The following is a 22520-nucleotide window of genomic DNA, read 5'->3' as shown; positions in this document are numbered from 1 at the left end:
CCTCTGCTCAAATAGGGAATTAAGCAGTGGATTGTATACCATTTAAATTATGGACATTTTGCTGTTGACTGCAACAGGAGCTGAATCAGGCACTAGATGTCTAATTTTGCTGCTATTCATTTTGGAGTCCAATCCTGCTGTGTTTTAGTAATTTCAGGAAATGTTTCTGTTGTTTGTGATTGTTAGTAAACACAGTTGACTCCCTAAGAAGATCACTTTTTCATCTTCAAACAAACAAGCAAAGAAAAATCATAGTGAAAAACAAAAATTCTCTTAATTCTCTTAATAAAGAAGTCTGTGATGGAAAATCTGACCTAGGAGTTGGGTCTACATCCTACGTCACTTCCAAACCTTAGTCTGCCTGCTAAATGCAGATCAGCTTTGCCAAAGCTTTCTTTTGCCATCACTCTAGAGTACAATGAGTATAACCAGCAAGTTCCTTGGGCGGTGACCATCTATAACATTAGCAAACGATCTTTAGGTTTATTTAAATCCTGCAATATTTCCTGAGCCACCCTTCTTCCTCCTAGTTATTAGCTATTCCCCTTTGGGATTCAACGCCCTTGCCGATATCTTTACCTTGCGGCTACAATTTCTCTTTCATTCTTTTGTGGCAGAATCTTTGAGGTCTGGGGTGTGATTTGAAAATGTCATATGTTTCTGAGTGGCAGGGAACTGCCTCTTTTAGGTGCATGGTAACAAGATGCAAGGTTTCATTGCTGAATAGCTGGTTGAATCGACCCAACTTGGCACTGAGTGGAGGAGACAGCATTGTGGCTGGGTTGATACGACATGGGATGTGGCGTTAGGAGACTGGGATTCAGTTCCTGCCTTGGCCACTGATTCACTGGGTGACTTTGGGCCAGTCACTCTCCCCATAATGAAACTTAGCTCTCTTGATCTCAAAGCTCTGTACATACAGACGATACATGCGCATAAATCTGAAGCATTAGAACAAATTGACTCGGCCTTGTGAGATGATTAACTGATCTCTAGTTCCCTGTGGAGGGGTAACTACATCATAGCTGCACAGATCTTCATGCAAATGGGGGCAATGGAGACTGAAATACCTTGCCTGTGCTCGAGAAACGGCCCCTCCAGAACAGGGAGGAAGGATTGGCGTCCATTGTGTGGAACTTTGTACAGTGCACACTCTGATAAATGTAAACTCCTGGTTCACCAAAGTTTGCTTATGTCCCCCTGAGTTGTGCTACATTCTTCAGTGCACTCTGGATTTCCTAACTCCAGAGCACAGTAAAGAGTCAGTTTTGCAGAGACTGGCTTTAAAAGGGACACATGCTTGGCAGAGCAGCAGTTGCACAGCTGCTGAATATTCACTGGAGTTAGGTAACCTGGGTTACACTTTGGAAGCCAACTGGCCCTTTGATTAGGAGACGCGGGTGATTGAGGACAGAATCTTCGCCCTCTCCTGCACCCCTGTGAGGGAAACAGAGGGTAATAAAGCTGGACCTCAGTCTGCTAAGACTCTGGATCTCCCTTTCTCTCCATAGGCCCAGCGTCCTCCAGTAAAAGTCCCATGTCTCTTTACTTCTGGGAGCTGGCCCTTTTGGCCTTTTATCTGCACTGGACATGGGCTGCAAGTTGTGACAAACTAAACATTCATACAAATCACTAAAGCTAATCTCCAAGTCCTGTTCCTATTGAATCTGATCGCACCTGCATGGTGCTGTGAGGAAGATGAAAAAACCCACCAGGCCTCTGCTGATTTGACCCCAACAATAAACAATTCCCTCTTGACCCACAAAACTGGCAATCTGTCAGACCCACAGATTGCAGAAAACACAGCTCCTGTATTACAACTACAGGTAGGAAAGGTGAGGAAACTTCTGGAGACTCTTGCTCCATTGTTGACTAGGGCAAGGGTTTAAATTGAGGTGGGGCGAGCGAGGAGCCAAATTACTCCCATCTCCCTCTGACTGACCAATAGGAGGCAGAGATCTGATGGGGTAGAGGGCACATCTTTATGTCCCTCTGGCATGCACTGCCCGCTCCCTTTCCCTCTGAGGCTGTCCACCCCGTGACCACCACTTTGCAGTCCAGTCAAATTTGAACAGAGTGGGTGGCATTCTAAGCCAGCCACCATCCTCCGGTTCTGTGAGTTCTGTGAAGAGATCTTTTCCCAACACTTGATTTTGGGTGAACTCCCTGGACTATCGCTGCCTGGAATGTCGCTGTTCTGTGGATACCCAGAGGCTTTCAGTTTCCAGTGCTGCAAGTCTTGTATCCTTTGCAAGCACTCAAATTCACCTTTATAATTATTTAATAAACCACTAGACATTAAGGGTGAATCCTGGCCCTGTTGAAGTCCATGACAAAATTCCCATTGACATCAATGGGGCCAGGATTTCACTCTAACTTCCTGTTTTTCTTTGTGCTTCTCTACCTTTGCTTCCTTTCTACTTTTTTGTTTCTTTAGTTGTGCTTTTGCCTATAAGGTTGTTTAAGGGTTGGTCTGTTTCAAAGATATCTTATCAGAAACCCTGTTCTTTGTTTTGGGTGTGTTTTTGATGATTACAAAATCTTCACCCAACTGCAGGCAGATGTCTTTGAGTGCATAGTCATCATGAAGAAGGTAAGAGTCGGGGGGAGAGAAAGACTGCATCTGATTTGATAGACTTTGGGCTTCTCTCTGAATTATTGGATGTAAAGTTAGTTTTAAAAAATTTAGCCAGCTTTGCACGGCACTTTCTGTTTGGTCTATGGGCCTTGCTAAAGCTTGCATGGGGGCCAGGCTAAATGACAAAGAAGTACTATTCTCAGTATTCAGGATCTGAAATGTTAGCCCATAAAGTTATATGGGTAAAATTCACCCCTGTTCAGAGGACTAAGACAGGACTCATGGATCCACAAAGTATGGCTCAAGTGGCACTTAAGTGGGACATAGTTTTTGTCTGTTTAAGATCTCCTGACTCCTAGTCCTTTGCCTGAACTACAGGAGAGATGTTAGTCATGTTGCTAAGTTCACAGTTGGAAGATACTCAGGTACTATGATAATGAGGGTAGTAAAAGAACCTACAGAATAGAATGAGTTGGCCTTGTGCATAAGTCTGAATTTCACCGTAATACCATGTTTGCAATTGTACTTAAACATATGGGACCTGAATTCAGTGGAGTTGCACCTGCCTACACCAGATCTGAATCTGACCCATAAAGACTATGTAAAAGAGTACTATGTTTTTGATAACAGTGTCATTTTTTTTAAAAGACAGTATTATAACAGAGAGCTTTATAGGTCCATAAAAGAAATCAGCCTACTTTTCTTATAAGAACTGAAATATTCCAAAAATATGAATTCTTCATGATTTGTCAGATTTTGGTCCCTCAGATTTTGGACCCTCCCTTTGGTCCCCAGTCTGAGTTTACGACTGTGTAAAGTGACATTAGAATTTAACCCAGTGTTTGTGTGTCTGTTTTCTAAAACATCTCTGGGGAACAATGAACATACTATACTTGTGTCTATACTTTACCATCTTTTGATATCAGCTGCAAACACATTTCAAAAAAGTATCTGCTAGCTCTTAGTTAGGGTTGTTTTATTTTAAACCAGGTCACACTTTTAAAATAAAATGTAGGTTTTAAAAAAATCTTTCTGAATAAGGGGGGAGTTTTATGACATTATAGCTCAGATATCCACAGACCCAGGATTTGTGTATCTGCTTTTCTTAATTGTTTCTGAGCCATTACAGCTATATCCATTCAGACAGAGATAAAGCAGTCTTGGTTTCAGCTGCCGTGTAAAACAGTGCTGTGCTTGTGTTTTGATACAACTTCTAAATTCCAGGATGGTCTACAACCCATTAAATGGTGAGATTTAGTGCCAGACAGAGCAGCTGTGACCTTACACACTTGAGCTTTCTCGGGCTACTGCAGATAACTCCTAGACAACAGAGACTGCTTAAATAATGGGGCTGCATTTTAAAAATTGTCCCCTTGCTGGATTTCTACAGTGTCAGGAAGGTTGAACATTAAACAAGAATATTAAGGATGGACGTTGTTTAATAAACAGTGAATTCGGGCCCAGTCCTTCAAGACGCTGAATATTTTGAACTCCCATTGCACTCAGCACTTTGGCACCAGTTAGGATTAGCCCCTTCTAGAACAGTTTAGTTAATGTCTTGAACTCTTTAGATTTATTTTCCTCCATAATTGTGTCATTGTTAGTATTGTGTATACTGTAGTTACTTGGCTTAAATGTTTACAAAGCATATAGGGTTCTGATCAGCTTGACCTACTTAATAGAACCCTGCATCACAATTCTTACTGTGTTTTGTTGACGTTGTTCAAGATACAAGCTGTCATCCTTTAACTATATTGATGAATAATTAGGAAAAGATGTTGGGTTAAAGCTATGGCTCCATTTAGCTAGTCATATCCAATCAGAAACAATTGCACTTTTGTTTGTGAAAACAAGGAGAGCAGCTGTTTGACTTAGAAATGCTTATTACCACTTATGCGCATTACAGGCTCGATTCTGCTCCTGACTGCCTTTAAATCCCATCAGTTTTGGAGACTTCTCTACACTTCAAAGGAGGGGCCCCCTGAGGAATCAACCCATATGTGCAGAATTAGAGTTTGAGCAAGGCATTCCCAGTTCTTCTTCTATTAGTGATGCAGTACTTCACCCAGACTTTCATTTCTCTTTTAATTTAAATGATAAATAAAGTGTCTATGTTAGGCCTCAAAGTGCCATATACAATAAATAATAATAGTCCTTAAAGCCAAGTATACAATTAGTGAGTTTCTGAGGAAGCTTTCCCAATGCACCTGAATCTAGATCTACTTTACCTCCTGGTGTTTCGTGTTGGTACTTTTGCTGACCATGCTCTAAGTTATAAAGTGAGTTTTCATATGCACACCGATTCTCTATTAGTCTTCCAAGGCAGTAGTCCCTATCTTCCCTTATTCCACAGATCTGGTTTTGGAAGACTCCCATTCAGGACTCTTATGCTCTGATTCTCCAAGTACTTACACATGCTTAACTTTATGCATGTGAGTAACCCTGTTGACTTCTGTGGGATTACTTATATGTATAATATTAAACATGCAAAAATATTGTAGGCTCCTGGGCTTAGTGAATATTATTACTACTTTCTAACAATGTGCTTTGAGGATTGAAGCTGGTTGTCCTCTTCTTGATGTGCAACTTTCTAAATTGCACTCCTGTTACAAAACACTTGACAAACACCAACCAATTAATTGGCACAACAACCCCTATCGGGTAGGTCAGTCCCTTTTATAGATGGTAAGAATTGGACACACAGGAGCTCAGTGACTTGCACAGGGTCACAGAAGCTGTCCGTTGCAGAGTGGAGAACAGAATTCAGATCACCTAACCCCAGGACTTTCTTTCTTCATTTTGTCTATTTTGCCCATTCTAATTATTTGATTTAAGTGACTTTATTCATGGGATTTACAGAAGTGTTGGCCTAACTCCACTCCCAGTGTAATCAATGGTCAAATTCCCATTGCCTCCACTTGGAGCCTAGGTAAGCTGATGCTCAGTGCTGTTGAATGTCCAACCTTATTTTAGTTACTTTATTATGTAGCTACTTCAGTTACTAATTTTGTCCCTCAGTCATAGAGGCCTCTGGGTTTGGAGCACCATAAAAATTAAATTACCTTTTAAAATGCAATCACTTACTTTATTCTAAACAATCCTGCGGAAAAATGTCAACTTTCACATTTAAATGGCCTGATCCCACAGTCCTTATTATAAAAACAAAAAAACTCCCATTACTCCAAACTCCAGTGAGATTTTTGCCTGAGTAAAGACTGAAGGATAGGGTGCATAGGAATTGTAATGTGGACGCATTTGTTATTCCATAAATGAAGTTATTTTTCTTTACTGGAAATTGCCCCACATTTTCTAATAAGCATTTTCTGGGAACACTGTTACAACATTAAGCAAGCTTAAAGCTTCAATAGAGATTGAAAGAGAATTGCAGTTCTCTGGAGAGCTAATCCTGTGTTTTATGCAAGAACTGGATCCTGGCCTACTTCCACACCGCCCACTCTACAGCCAATTACACATTTGCTAGGGATATTTACAGAGCAGAACACACAGCTGCAGTTGAGTCTCTTTTACTGCAGTAAACTCAGATATGTTGAAAAGGATGTTGCTCATATTTAAACCTTTGGATCATGTACAGTAGTAGTCAAAATGTGATGTTCCGGCCCTCATTGTACTAATACAACAGGGATTTCATGAAGCACGTTTGAGGGATCCAAAATGCTAAATTGCCAGGTGGTTTTTAGGACCTCTGATTTTATCTCCTTCCCTCTACCAATATGACAATGTAAAGATTAAGAGGGTGGAAGCAGGCCATCCCAGAACAGCTTGTGTTTCCCTTTATTTGGAGGGGGCAAACATACATCTTTCCTTGCGTCTTTTCTGACAGTATCTCAATTCAGAGTGCTTGTGAATATGGTTATTTGTTCAACACAGGATGAGTTATTTCAAGAACTTTGTTATGAGTTGGACAACTGAAGGTATGAACATTTTCACTTACAAGATCATAAATTAGATTCTGTACATTATGCTTCTTACAAGGCAAAATAATAAACAAACAAACAAACAAACAAACAAAAAGGGTGTCCTTTACTGCCCCTCTGTGACATTTAATGATTACCTTAAATTGGATGGGGAGTATTTTTAAAAAATCTTTTAAAAAATTTTGTATTAAAACTAGATTTCCATCCTTTTCTTGGAGGACCCTGACAAGTTCTTTGGAGGGTCTTGATCTCACGGCAGGAAGCTTGCATGAGCTGAGGTTCTCTCTGGCCTCAAATAAGCAGCGAGCGGATACCAAGTTTTATATTAGAACCTCAGAGTTACAAACACCAGAGTTACAAACTCACCAGTCAACCACGCACCTCATTTGTAACCGGAAGTACACAATCAGGCAGCAGCAGAGACCAAAAAAAAAAAAAAAGCGAATACAGCACAGTACTGTGTTAAACATAAACTACTAAAAAAAAAAAATAAAAGGAAAGTTAAGTCAATGTTCAATTGTAAACTTTGAAAGAACAACCATAACATTTTGTTCAGAGTTGAAAACTTTTCAAAGTTGTGAACAACCTTCATTTCTGAGGTGTTCATAACTCTGAGGTTCTACTGTACATGTTTCTTTAAATTTTTTACCAGCTGAACATGCCCTTCCTCTCAGTTGAAGGCTGAGAGAACTGAATTCAGGTTTCATCCTCATGTGATGTCACCATCCAAGTCTTCCAAATATCTTGCCTAAATCCTCCAGCAAAAAGATGAGAAGTCAGGACCTGATATTTTTAACAGAACAGTAAACCAAAAAAAATTATATCACCATTATATATAACAAGGGACAATACAAGGTGACAACTTTTTCCATGTGCTTTGCAGTTCATCTTCAAGATTTTAACGCCTACAAATAACAAGCTGTGCTCTTGTTTAAAGTGTCTAGGATCTGGGTATAGCCTGGGCAGGAAATCCTTGCCCTATCCAAGTCAATAGGAGTTTTGCTAGTGACATCAATGGAGCCAGAATTTCACCCCTGGTGTTTTAATTTTTTTAAAGTGGTGACATATGACAGCAGAAGAAGGCCTAATTCTGAACTGGTTAGTGGTTTTTTTCACTTTGCTAACATGTAAATCTGAAAAGGTTTGACACCCATCACTGCCACATCTAATTTATTTTTTAAATGATATGTGCAGTTGTGGTACCAACCCATCCACAGCATGAATTAAACAAAAGTTGTTATTTATTATTTTTATTATCATAGTGCCTACAAGCCCAGCATCAGACCAGGAGTCCTAGGGCTGTCATCCCTCTATGATTGTCCTGGAGTCTCCGGAATTAAAGGATTCATCTTTAATTAAAGATTATGTCATGTGATGAAACCTCCAGGAATATGCCCACCCAAAATTGACAACCCTAACCAGGACCCCACTGTGCTAGGTGCTGTAGACGCCCAGAACAAAAAGGCAGTCTCTGTCCCAAAGAACTTACAAAAGCATTGTTCCATTTTCTCGTTCAGCAGAAACAAGTTCAGATGGCTTGTGGTGGTTTCAGGGGATACTTCGGTCTCTAGTGTTGGGTGCTAACAATATTTGGAAGGATTTTGGAGAACTGAAAATACCTGGACTCTATCCAGCACTATATCCAAGTATTTTCAGAAATTATCAATTGATGGAAGTATCCCCTGAAACCCAACAATCCATTTGAACTTGGTTTTGCTCTGGAAGAAAACTGAATCATACTTGTGGCAACTTCATGAACTAGAAATTTGCTGTTAATTGGGTGGTACCACAACTGCACAGATAATGAGTATGGGTGAAATCCTGGCACTGTTGAAGTCAATAATGACTTCACTGGGCCCAGGATTCAAACTGTATCATTGCATAAAAAAGGGAAGAAGGAGAATCTGGGGAACTACAGACAGTCAGCCTCACCTCAGTCCCTGGAAAAATTATGGAACAGGTCCTCAAGGAATCCATTTTGAAGCACTTGGAGGAGAGGAAGGTGATCAGGATCAGTCAACATGGATTCACCAAAGGCAAGTGATGTCTGACCAACCTGATTTCCTTCTATGATGAGATAACTGGCTCTATGGATATGGGGAAAGCAGTGGATGTGATATATCTTGACTTTAGCAAAGCTTTTGATACAGTCTCCCACATTATTCTCGCCAGCAAGTTAAAAAGGTATGGATTGGATTAAAGGACTGAAAGGTGGCTAGAAAGCTGTCTAGATTGTCGGGCTCAAAAGATAGTGATCAACCGCTCGATGTCTAGTTGACAGCAAGTATCAAGCAGAGTGCCCCAGGGGTCGGTCTTGGGGCTGGTTTTTTTCAACATCTTCATTAATGATCTGGACGATGGGATGGAATGCACCCTCAGCAAGTTCGCGGATGACACTAAGCTGGGGGGGAGAGGTAGATACACTGGAGGGTAGGGATAGAGTCCAGAGTGACCTAGACAAATTGGAGGATTGGGCTAAAAAAAATCTAATGAGGTTCAATAAAGACAAATGCAGAGTCCTGCACTTAGGACAGAAGATTCTCATGCACGGCTACAGGCTGGGGACTGACTGGCTTAGCAGCAGTTCTGCAGAAAAGGACCTGGGGATTACAATGGACGAGAAGCTGGATATTAGTCAACAGTGTGCCCTTGTTGCCAAGAAGGCTAACGGCATGTTGGGCTGCATTAGTAGGAGTATTGCCAGCAGATCGAGGAAAGTGATTGTTCCCCTCTATTCAGCACTGGCAAGGCCACTTCTGGAGTATTGCATCCAGTTTTTGGCCCCCCACTACAGAAAGGATGTGGACAAATTGGAGAGAGTCCAGAGGAGAGCAACAAAAATGATTAGGGGCTGGGGCACATGACTTATGAGGAGAGGCTGAGGGAATTGGGCTTAGACCTCCTGAGGTCCCTTCCAACTCTGATATTCTATGATTCTATGATTTAGTCTGCAGAAGAGAAGAGTGAGGCGGGAGGGATTTGATAGCAGCCTTCAACTACCTGAAAGGGCGGGGGTTCCAAAGAGGATGGAGCTCAGCTGTTCTCAGTGGTGGCAGATGACAGAACAAGGAACAATGGTCTCAAGTTGCAGTGGGGGAGGTCTAGGTTGGATATTAGGAAAAACTATTTCACTAGGAGGGTGGTGAAGCACTGGCATCGGTTACCTAGGGAAGTGGTGGAATCTCCATCCTTAGAGGTTTTTAAGGCCCGGCTTGACAAAGCCCTGGCTGGGATGATTTAGTTGGGGTTGGTTCTGCTTTGAGCAGGAGGTTGGACTAGGTGACCTCCTGAGATCTCTTCCAACCCTAATTTTCTATGATTCTATGATAAATGTATTTTTTAAAATAAAAAGTGATCTGCTATTTTGTATCTGTTAAAACTGCACTTTTGGTACGGTATGGTAGCAATTTGTAAAACTGCTTGGACTTCCTAAAAAAAGAAGTACAAATCGTCTCTAATTTTCTTTATCAGCACTGGTTGTTGACATGGAAGGGAAAAGAACAGAAACCAGTTCCGAGTTAGGGTCTTATTCTGCTATTTTGTGGATGTATTGCCAGGTTTTCTCTTAATATAAATGACGAGATGAAATTCATCCCTGCTTTAACTCTCTTTACTTCAGCGGCCTCACTAATATTTGCTTTCAGGCATCTATAAAATTAAGTGCTTCTTTGGGACTGTTCCAGTGAAATTCTGCAATACTCACTTATGCCAAGTGTTGCTGCAGGAATTTCTAGCATTTTATTATCTTTCAAGACTTTCTCTCAAACTTAAAACATTGTGCATACTAAAATCAAAGAAACAATGTTAAGAACAGTTTTGTAAAGGGAAGGAAGGCTAATGTTAATTGTAAAATCAATACAAAAATGTTGTTTTAAGAACTAAATATTTGTTTGTAAATGGTCGTCATATAATATTAGTGAATAGTCAGATTATCAGTAGGCAGATGGCCAGTAGGAATGACTAGTTTTAAAAAGTTCTGGGTGAAATCCTACCCCCAGAAGCAGTCTCTGATCCAAACTAAAATTTCAGCCTCTCCTTCTGAGGTCTCCGTGTGGATGTCTAGCTAAACTCATGGCTAAAACTGAGCTCTTAGTCTTCCCCCCAACTCCTCCCCACTACCTCCCTTGCTGCCCCTCACACTTGGGAGGAACTCCCCATAAAAACCTTCCAAGCTACCTCATTAACCTTCTTCAGAACCTTCCTTAAAACTTCGCCATCATGCCTACAAAGAACTGGATAATGGTTAGGTTTGCTGAGACCACTGCCTGTCATGCTGACCAATATTGTCTCACTGTTTCCTTGTGATCTTCCATCTGCCTGTATCCCTCTGGTGTCTCTTGCGTTATACGTGTAACCTCTCTGGGCAGGGTCTTTTTGTTCTGTGTACAGTGCCTAGCACAATGGGGGCCTGTTACATAACTAGCATCCGAGGCGCTGTGGTAATACTGTACTGTAATTAATAGTAACAATAGAACTCAATGGCAAAACTCCCATTCACTACAATGAGGTCAGGATTTCACAGTAAAGTTTTTGACTCAGCCTGCTAATTGTGCACACAGCTATTCTGTGTAACCATGTGTTCCTGTCACTGTTACTCTCATCTCATCCTCCCCTGCACTGGTTCCTTGCTTATGCTGTTATACTAGGGTTGCCAACCCTCCAGGATTGGCCTGGAGTCTCCAGGAATTAAAGATTAATTTTTAATTAAAGATTATTAGGGCTGTCGATTAATCACAGTTAACTCATGCGATTAAGTAAAAAAAATTAATCGCAATTAAAAAAATTAATCGCGATTAATCTCACTGTTAAACAATAGACTATCAGTTGAAGTTTATTAAATATTTTGGATGTTTTTCTATATTTTCAAATATATTGATTTCAGTTACAACACAGAATACAAAGTGTACAATGCTCACTTTATATTATTTTTTATTACAAATATTTGCACTGTAAAAATGATAAACAAAAGAAACAGTATTTTTCAATTCACCTAATACAAGTACTGTAGTGCAATCTCTTTATCATGAAAGTGCAACTTAAATATATAGGGTTTTTTTGGTACATAACTGCACTCAAAATCAAAACAATGTAAAACTTTAGAGCCTACAAGTCCACTCAGTCCTACTTCTTATTCAGCCAATCATTAAGAAAAACAAGTTTGTTTACATTTATGAGAGATACTGCTGCCGGCTTCTTATTTACAATGTCATATGAAAGTGAGAACAGGCATTCGCATGGCACTGTTGTAGCCGGCATCACAAGATATTTAGGTGTCAGATGTGCTAAAGATTCATATGACTCTTCATGCTTTGGCCATCGTTCCATAGGACATGCTTCCATGCTGATGACGCTTGTTAAAAAAATAATGTGTTAATTATATTTGTGACTGAATTGCTAGGGGGAGAATTGTATGTCTCCTGCTCTGTTTTACCTGCATTCTGCCATATATTTCATGTTGTAGCAGTCTCAGATGATGACCCATCACATATTGTTCATTTTAAGAACACTTTCACTGCAAATTTGACAAAATGCAAAGAAGGTACCAATGTGAGATTTCTAAAGATAACTAGAGCACTCGGCTCAAGATTTAAGAATCTGAAGTGCCTTCCAAAATCGGAGCGGGACGAGGTGTGGAGCATGCTTACAGAAGTCTTAAAAGAGCAACACTTCAATGCGGAAACCACAGAACCCAAACCACCAAAAAGGAAATCAACCTTCTGCTAGTGGCATCTGACTCAGATGATGAAAATGAACATGCGTCGGTCCGCTCTGCTTTGGATCATTATCAAGCAGAACCCATCATCAGCATGGACTCATGTCCTCTGGAATGGTGATTGAAGCATGAAGGGACATATGAATCTTTAGCACATCTGACACCTAAATATCTTGCAACACCTGCTACAACAGTGCCATTCGAATGCCTGTTCTCACTTTCAGGCGAAATTGTAAACAAGAAGCAGGCAGCATTATCTTCTGCAAATGTAAACAAATGTGTTTGTCTGAGCGATTGGCTGAACAAGAAGTAGGACTGATTGGACTTGTAGGCTCTAAAGTTTTACATTGTTTTATTTTTGAATGCAGGTTTTTTTGGTACATAATTCTACATTTGTAAGTTCAACTTGCATGATAAAGAGATTGCACTAAAGTACCTGTATTAGGTAAATTGAAAAATACTATTTCTTTTGTTTTTTACAGTGCAAATATTTGTAATAAAAATAAATATAAATGAGCACTGTACACTTCGTATTCTGTGTTGTAATTGAAATCAATATATTTGAAAATGTAGAAAACATCCAAAATATTTAAATACATGGTATTCTATTATTGTTTAACAGTGCGATTACTCGTGATTAATTTTTTAAACCATGCGATTAATTGTGATTAATTTTTTAAATCTCTTGACAGCCCTAAAGATTATGTCATGTGATTAAATCTCCAGGAATACGTCCAACCAAAATTGGCAACCCTGTGTTACACTGACCTGTCACATCTTGTCTCAGACACCAGTTCTGTAACCTACAACACACAGGCAGACCACTGAGCTTGCATGGAGTACCACTGAAGTCCACAGGGCTTCATGCTGGCACACGTGTCTGCCAACATAGATCCAGTTGCAGGATCAGGGCCATAGGGTTATGAAATCTTTGGGACCGGGACTATCTCTTACTATGTGTTTGAATAATAGCACAGTGATGCCTCAGTTCCAATTGAGTTCTCTTGGCATTACTTAAATACATATGTTATTTTTATTATGATAATGACTTTGCAATTGAATAGAAAATATTTTAATGCTTTAAAATTTTTCGTGGAGATTCTTACCTCAGCAAAGCAAATCTAAGCTGCTAACTTCGAATTAGCAGGATACTGCAAAGCTCTGCAGTTTGTCCCTGTAACACCCCACACTTGTAAACTTAAAGAAATTTTAAATGAAGCAAGAGAGAGCATTTTCACTATTCTGTTACTTAATTTTTCACTAGTCTGTTACAGTAATTTACACTTTACTGCTTAGATATTGTAATATCTCCACCGGTTATGCATGCGTGCTAGCAAAATGGTGTCTCTTTGTTCTATATCCACTCATTCCTTGAAGTTCCAGGAAGCATGACACTGAAATCTCATCTCATATCAGGTTCCCTAAAGATCTATATGAGGAAATGATCAATAAAAGGCCCTCTGAGGAACTTTAACTTCAGTTTATTATCCGTCATATTAATCTATGGAAACGGAGAGAATTTTGCATGTTTATGGTACAGTCATCTAACAGCTGTAGTTGTAAGCTGAAGATATGTGAGGATTATTATTTTTTGTAATATTAAATCATAGTTAGTTTGTAGCCCAGGCTCCCAAAAAACTCATAAAATAAGTAGGAAGGCCCCGTCTCTTTCATTTTGTAACTCCCATCAAGACAGCAATACAATATTAGCTATTTGTGTGCAGGATTAACAGTAAGTAAAACAAATGAGACCATACCATGTTTCATAAGTACATAAGTACGGCCATATTGGGTCAGACCAAAGGTCCATCTAGTCCGGTATCCTCTCTTTAGACAGTGGCCAATACCAGGTGCCCAGAGGGAATGAACAGAACAGGTAATCATCGAGTGATCCATCCCCTGTTGCCCATTCCCGGCTTCTGGCAAACAGAGGCTAGGGACACCATCCCTGCCCATCTTGGCTAATAGCCACTGATGGGTCTATCCTCCATGAATTTATCTAGTTCTTTTTTGAACCCTGTTATGGTCTTGGCCTTCACAAGATCCTCAGGCAAAATGTTCCACAGATTGACTGTGCGTTGTGTGAAGAAATACTTCCTTTCGTTTGTTTTAAACCTGCTGCGTATTAATTTCATTTGGTGACTCCTGGTTCTTGTGTTATGAGAAGGAGTAAATTTCTTATTTACTTTCTCCATTTGATGCTTATTTATTTTTTCCATTCAATGTTTCATTTCCATTTGATGCACATTATCATTTTAGGACTACATTGCACAGGAAATATTTTAAAATGAATAAACCTTACCGATAAGTTTTACTTTAGAATATACAGCAGGTAAAACAAGTGTCAGTCATTCAACCTCCAAAGATTGCATTAAGCCACAAGAGACCATGTTATTGCTGTAACTCTGTTTTAAATCAACAGGACTATTATACTGAAGCCAGAACTATAATCCAGTGAAACTCGATACAGTTTTGGAAAGCTGCAGAAGGCATTAGAAAATACTTTGGGGGGTTGAGAAAGAGATCACTTTTTCATCTTTAGACAAAGTCAAAATCTGTATTGTAAACATTTTAAGTGATAGTTAAGAAATAGCTTTGGGTGGGCTGATGCGTTACCCTTTGCAGCCAAGTTTCTTAAACTGATAAGGACTTGTCTACATGAACATTTAGTTTGTGGCAACTTGGGGTATGAATCTACCTCAACTAGCTTGCCATGCACTAACTGTCCTGTGAACAATGTTGACACACACTAACAGTTAGCACACTTTGATCTACCCTGATTTGAATTGGGACTAGATTAATGCACACTAATGAACTGTTAGTGCATGTCATCAGGGTCTGCAGGGACAGTCAGAGTAGATTGCCATAAATTAAATGTTTGTGTAGACCACTTTAACTATGTGGTTCTGTGCAGTCCTATGCTGGTATAGTTAAAGTCGCACAACTCCCTGATGTGGATGCAGTTATACCAATATAAATGTGCTTATACCAGTTGTAGCTTATTCCCATATGGGAAAGGAAATAAACTATATGAGGATAAGGCACCTTTATACTGGTATGTCTGCATGCACATTAGAGGTTGTACTGTTATTATTTTGGTTAAAATCACAATCCTAACTGCCATAGTTATACTGGTACAAGATCTTTGTGTTCACCAGGCCTAATATGGCAAGTGAGAAATCTAGCAAGCAAGGTGCTAGCCCATTCGTTAAGCCCCATGTCAGCAACTGTCGTGCAATATTTCAGTCAACATTTCAGAAATTGAACAACAATATTTTTTAGAAACTGGATGACAGCAGAATAATAGCTCCCTTGTTGCAAAATGGTTCAGTTCCCCCCCAGGGGCTTTTCCCCCCTCCCCTTTGTTTCTTTAATAAAAAATGAAGGCAGTGGTCTTGTCCATGTTGTGACTTCTTGACAAAGCACATACTGTCTAGGCATATTATCATCAAAACTCCAGTATAATCATCATCCCACTTTGCTGACTGTCCAGGCTACCAGCAAGGCTGAATTCCAGGTGTCCCCACCCTGGAATGCACTGAAGAGTTTGCGGGGGGTGAGATAGGGAGAGAGATCTAGCCTGATGTTAGAGATGTCTGCTGTCGTTCCTGTAATGGCACACAGGGTCTGAAGAGTGAAGATGAAATAAGGTGACCAGAATTCATAATTTTATAGGGACAGTCCTGATTTATATAGGTTCTTATTACCCCTGTCAAGGTTTCTTCTCCACTCTGAACTCTAGGGTACAGATGTGGGGACCTGTATGAAAGACCCCCTAAGCTTATTCTTACCAGCTTAGGTTAAAAACTTCCTCAAGGTACAAACTTTGCCTTGTCCTTGAACCCTGTGCTGCCACGACCAAGCATGTTAAACAAAGAACAGGGAAAGAGCCCACTTGGAGACGTCTCCCTCCCCAAATATTCCCCCAAACTCTACATCCCCTTTCCTGGGGAAGGCTTGATAAAAATCCTCACCAATTTGCATAGATGAACACAGACCCAAACCCTTGGATCTTAAGAACAATGAAAAAGCAATCAGGATCTTAAAAGAAGAATTTTAATTAAAGAAAAAGTAAAAGAATCACCTCTGTAAAATCAGGATGGTAAATACCTTACAGGGTACTCAGATTCAAAACACAGAGAATCCCTCTAGGCAAAACCTTAAGTTACAAAAAGACACAAAAACAGGAATATACATTCCATTCAGCACAGCTTATTTACCAGCCATTTAAACAAAAGGAAATCTAACACATTTCTAGCTGGATTAATTACTAACAAGTTCTAATACTCCATTCCTGTTCTGTTCCTGGCAAAAGCGTCACACAGACAGACAGATCCCTTGTTCCTCCAACCTCCAGCTTTGAAAGTATCTTGTCTCCTCATTGGTCATTTTGGTCAGGTGCCAGCGAGGTTATCTTAGCTTCTTAACCCTTTACAGGTGAAAGGGTTTTGCCTCTGGCCAGGAGGGATTTTATAGTTCTGTATACAGAAAGGTGGTTACCCTTCCCTTTATATTTATGACAACCCCCACCCCCTGTCCCGATTTTTCACACTTGCTGTCTGATCACCCTAAGATGAAATCACAGAGGCCATACTGTTCATAAGATTTGAGAGCCACATTAATACATTAATACTGTAGCCCACGAAAGCTTATGTTCACATAAATTTGTTCGTCTCTAAGGTTGCCACAAGTACTCCTGTTCTTTTTATTAATACTTTGGATTTTTATAGAACCTTTCAGTGAATAATATAAAATAAAATATAAAAATACTGTACAAACAACAGCCCCATGAGATACCCATTTTGCTGAAAGGGATATTGAGGCACGGAAGTTAAGTGACTTAGCTAAAGTCACAAAAAATCAGTGGCAGAAACAGTAATATAAATGAGGTACCCTATTTCCCAGTTCTGTGTTCTAACTATTATATCACATTGCCTCCCTAAACCACAACAGATTAGAATATAAACATCTTTCACAGTTAAAGTGGGTTTAATGTGCACTCATTATCAGTTATGAATAAGGTAAATTCACGATGAAAGTATCCTTTTCATGAGACATTCCTGTGACAATTATTTTACTTACAGTAAAAAAACAAACAAACCGTAATGCAATACCTTTAAAAAACATTGATACAAAAACTATAAACATTATGACTTTATAAAATACTTTGAGTAGACTCAGAGGTGGCTGCATTTCACTGTGGAATGAATAACATTGTCTTTTTCTTCCAGTCCACAGTTCTGGCCTTTTTAGCATGCATGAATGGCATGGCCTCCTCTTTTCTGGGTGATTCTGTCTGACTCTTTTAAGTGTTAATTACATCTGGTCGATATTTTGCATCCGAACATTGTTTGACAGTGGCCATTTTTCATTGAAAATTTTCATTTTGTTTGATTAAAAAACCAAAAATAAATAAATTTATAACTGAAAATGTTTCACTTCCTCAAATTGGTCAGTTTTTCGATGAAAATCTGAAAAATGTTTTCAGGGAATTTAAAAAAAAAATGAGTTTTTCTAAAAATTTCCTGCAAAAAAAAAAGTAACTGGCACTTTCTGACTAACGCTAGTGCTAAATGACTTTAACTCTCATTGATTATAGGTACTTAGCATCTCACAGAATTGGTCTCTTAGAGTGAAATCCTTGCCATTGACTTCAATGGGATTAGGATTTCACTTTTAGGCCCTGATTCTATGCCCGTAGGCAAACACATATGCATGTGTTTAATTTGACTACTATTAGTGCTATTGATTTCAACAGCACTAATCAGGGCTTTAGCCTGTAGACTGCTTGGGTTCAGAGTCTTATTGTCCTATAGATTTGTAAAGCACCATGTGAATCATGGTATTATATGAAAAATTGAATGATAGGAGTAGTTAAAAATTCCACATTTTTGAAAGATCCTGCCGTTTCCAGTGATATTCCTGACATCTATAATTGGAAATTAACCTTTAAGTGGTGGAATCCTTCAAAACTATAGAACTCTTATGTGTGCCAAATATAGCTCTTGTCTGTTTTCATACAAAAAAAATTTATTCCTATGGATAAAAAGGCCCAGGGAGGGAGAAGCATAAGCATAACAGTCTTATCATTCTGGTTTGCCTTGGCTGGTTCTGGTCAAGTTCAGTATCCAACACCATAGTGTCTAAATGCCTGAGTCTCCATAGTTATCGGAATTGAGCTGATTGCTGCTATCCTCTGTTATTTCTTCATTGACTTTCCAGTGTAGGGCCTGATCTAATGCCCACAGAAGCCAATGGAAAGACTCAATGAGGTTTGGATCGGGTTCTTAGGTACTTAGCATCTAGTTGAATAGTCAGTCAGGCGCCTGCCTCATTACCTATCCCTTTTCATCTTTTCAGACATAAGAAGCAAGTGAGTTAAACGGGGAATTAACTCCTTGCATATTGGTGTATTTGAACGCTTTCAGTGAGGTATTATTATTATTTTATTTTGCATTTATTTACTCGTTATTTATTGGCAGGGTATCAGCAGATGTGAAAAATGTATGAATTTTACCCACTGGAGAAATGAACCGATTGAGTAGAATACAGTGTCAATATTGTAGCATCTGCTACCACAAAGAGAAGCCTAAGTCCACCGCAATTGTAATACACCCCTTTTCTTTTCTCTGTAGGTCTGTCAGTTTGTGGTTTCTGTGAATGGACTCAATGTTCTCCATGTGGACTACAGGACAGTGAGCAATCTCATTCTGACTGGCCCTCGAACTATTGTCATGGAAGTGATGGAGGAATTAGACTCCTGAGAAGGAAATTTCCTCACTCGAAGCTGTGAATAGAAATAGAAGAATCAGTGCAAAGCCAAACAACACAAGGGGGCGAAACCTTGCCTTGTCTAACTAGATTATTTTGTCTTTCAGGTGCTTTCCCCTTCAGTTTAACAATCGTAGCTGTGATTCATATGCTAAGAAGTGAACAGTATATACCATCATGTTATCATTTAGGACCTGATCCTGCAAACTGTTCTGCTGAAGACAAGGACCAGGTCTTTAGTTGTCAATCCAGCTGTATCTGTTGGGATGGTATCCTGCTTAAAAGGCTGCAAGTAACTTCCCTTGCCATTCAACCATGTGATCACAATACTTGAAAAGAGGAATGTTTGGTAAGGACTTTCCGTATGGTTGGCATGGCATATGAATGTTAGTGTACTCCCCTCCGTGTCATATAGGTGTGTCCAAAGTGCGGCCCCAGGAGAGCAGCTGCCTGCTGCTGCTCCCTCTCTCTAATCATAGAGCAAAGAGAAAGGTGATCAACTTCAGGCGTTTATTGTCAGGGAATTCAAACAAGTAGCAGACAACATTAAAATTCGTAGATATGAAAAAAAGTGTGTGCCTTTCTGTGCAATGCACTGAGTTTCCAGAGCTGGGTAGCCCTATAAAAACCTGCAGCAATTGTTCTATGGAGGAAAATACAAGAACACACAAATGTTATGGAGGTGTGCATTAATTTTTCATTTTGAAAATACGGCCTTTGAAAACCAGACCTCTTATCTAGATGTCTAAGGACAGATTTAGGAGCCCAAGTTTGAAAATTTTGGGTCTATCTACCTTCTGTCTAAACTACATGTGGCTCTTAGTCTCCTGGTAACTTGTCGATGTGGTTCTTTTCACAAAGCTTGGATACCCCTGATATCAGAAGAATGATAACGTGTTAGAGAGCCGAAGTCAGAGAATCACAATGTTAGCATTAGCATTGAAATATTTAGTAGCTCGGATATGGTACAGTACACTTCAAATTGAAGCAATGCACTTGAATGTGTCTTTGATTGTCAGCATTTTCAAACCATTAAATGCTTGAAAACTACAGATGCGTCATATAATTTACATCTGATGCATTAATAACACATTGTATTTAACTGACTCTTCCTCATTTTAAAACCGAGCAGGAATTTTTGTTGATGAACTTGTGAAAAAAATATTTTTAAAATGTATAGTTGAATGATATACTTTACTGAATCTAAATTGCTTCTCAACTCTGTGATATCTGGTGTGCCATAGGTCTCTCAAACTGAGATTAATTGAATGTATACAGTCTTGTTCCCAAAACATAAATATGTATATCTGTAGATTGTAGGCATTCTGGTACTGTTCAGTTTATGTACAGTAATACTTTTTAAATTAAAAAAATGAATGCTTGACCTTCAGTGCGAGAATACCCAAAAGAATTAACTCCCTATTTTTGGTATTTTTCCCTACTAAGAGCGTTGACTATGTTTATATTAAGGAATTGGCCTCATCACACATTCTTCTTGCAGTATGATTTTCACTCACTCAGATATTTGCACAGGCTTGATCAAAGGAGTGGTAAGACTTTGAGATTATATGAGCTTGCAACATCAAAAGTGAAATTGTATGTTTGCTTATTTTCTAAGCATGGCCAAAAAACTGTATTTTATGACTTACTCACAATAAAAATTCCTCATAATTCCTTCATGTTTACCAGTGCAAGAAGATCTTAAATGCAGCTGAGAATACTATCCCTATACTAACCCTGTATAAAAGCCTTATTTTTTTTTTGGGTGTGGGGGGGGATTCTTTTAATGTGTCACTTTGTATCACAGTTGCTTATCCCTTGTATTAACATAGCTGAAGAATGCTTGTACACATCTAGCACCCCCAGCAGACCTCACTAATATATTGGTAGTTCCATAATGCTAAGTGCAACTAAAATAAATAGGTTGCTGCAAAAGGGTTCAAACGTACTAAAATTTCCATACTGCATAATGTTATGTGATATGGCATTAATGTAGAGAGCATTTAGGGCTTTGGTCAGCTTCAAATGAACTTGATTGAAAGGAGTAGGATAAAGTCCCAGAGAAATTGCTAGTGTGATATAATAGCTGCGATTCAGTGTATATAGGAAGGGTAATGCTTCCCCAAATACTTCTAATTTGTTATATCCTTTACTTCTCTTTAAATCTAACTTCTAAATATTAGGATGGGTTAACTATTAAAATACAAAGGGTTCTTTTACAGACAATGACTAGCATTTTGTTAATATCAGCATGGGACTTGTATTTTATGTCTTTTGATGTAGTTAATATGTTGCTACCACTTCCCTGTATCCTCCAGGCAATTATGAAACTGGTTCAGAATTTAGCTTCATACTGAAATACAGAGAGCTCTTGAGACCTTAGCAAGAAGTGAATGCAATGGGGAGGAAGGGGAGCTTTGTGCATATCATTATAGAATACGGCATTTTGATTCATGAGATACATTCGTTTCTGTTGCAATTTGAATGCCCTTACTTGCCTGCCATTTAATGGCAATTTCCATATTGTTTTCTTAGCTTGATTTGTGATCCAGATTTGAATAACTTCTTTCCCTCTTCTTTGTTGCTGAGATGTTTAAAATTATCTACATATTTGAGCTGTGCAATTTCTTAAAGTTATTGTGAGATTTTTAAAACCATAACTGTGATATGTATCATCTCAGATTAGAATGTGATCTAGCTTCACACTGCTATGTGTTTCACATCGCACTCCCCGTCAGTACCTGGCCTGTGCTGGGGAAGCTAACGATCCAACCAGCGGACCAAATTCGGAGATGAATCCTGGTCACGTGCCACCTGAGACACATTGTGCAATTACGCATACTTTAAGAAAAAGATTTACACTGAGTGACACCCTGGCCCCATTGAAATCAATGGCAAACTCACATTGACTTCAGTGGGGCCAGGATTTCACCCATTATATAAAACCTTTCTCCATGTGACGCATCATTGAAATTGATGGGATAATGGAACTGGCAAACATGAGTGAGACTAGCACAGTCTGGCCCACAGCAACTAACACAGAATGAAAAGACAGAGGGGCAGATTGTCACTTGGTGTAAACTGCTGTAGCTCAATTGAAGTCAATGGAAGGGAATGGAGCAGAGACAATTTATGCCAGCTGAGGATCGGCCCCGCTGTATCTAGCAGTGATGCTCAATATCGTCAGTTACTAGGGAAACTTCATAAGCCTTACTGTGAAATACTGAGATATTTCATGCAAACACAAATTTGCCCAACGAGCTAAAATGAAGGTCTTATAAATCTTGTGCAATTTAGGATATGGCTACACTACAAAGTTAGGTCAATTTTATAGAAGTTGATTTTTAGAAATCGATTTTATACAGTCAATTGTGTATGTCCCCACTAAGTGCATTAAGTTGGCGGAGTGTGTCCTCACTACCGTGGCTAGCATCAACTTACAGAGCAGTGCACTGTGGTTAGCTATCCCACAGTTCCTGCAGTCTCCACTGCCCATTGGAATTCCGGGTTAAGCTCCCAATGC

General features: G+C 39.3%; 1 protein-coding gene across 5 annotated transcripts in view; it reads left to right on the top strand.

Moving 5' to 3' along the window:
• The window catches only part of DEPTOR (DEP domain containing MTOR interacting protein), a 142435-nt gene extending 122053 nt beyond the window's left edge, over positions 1-20382 (top strand). For all 5 annotated transcript variants that reach the window (XM_043539143.1, XM_043539145.1, XM_043539144.1 and 2 more), the window contains one exon: positions 18862-20382. In XM_043539143.1, coding sequence (XP_043395078.1) covers positions 18862-18990 — 129 coding nt within the window. In that variant the 3' untranslated portion in view covers positions 18991-20382. The remainder of the gene's footprint in view (positions 1-18861) is intronic.
• Positions 20383-22520: the final 2138 nt, after the last annotated feature.

This window comes from Chelonia mydas, chromosome 2, assembly GCF_015237465.2.
Source record: "Chelonia mydas isolate rCheMyd1 chromosome 2, rCheMyd1.pri.v2, whole genome shotgun sequence".
NCBI classification, from domain to species: Eukaryota; Metazoa; Chordata; order Testudines; family Cheloniidae; genus Chelonia; species Chelonia mydas.
This window is presented reverse-complemented; position numbering and strand designations above follow the sequence as displayed.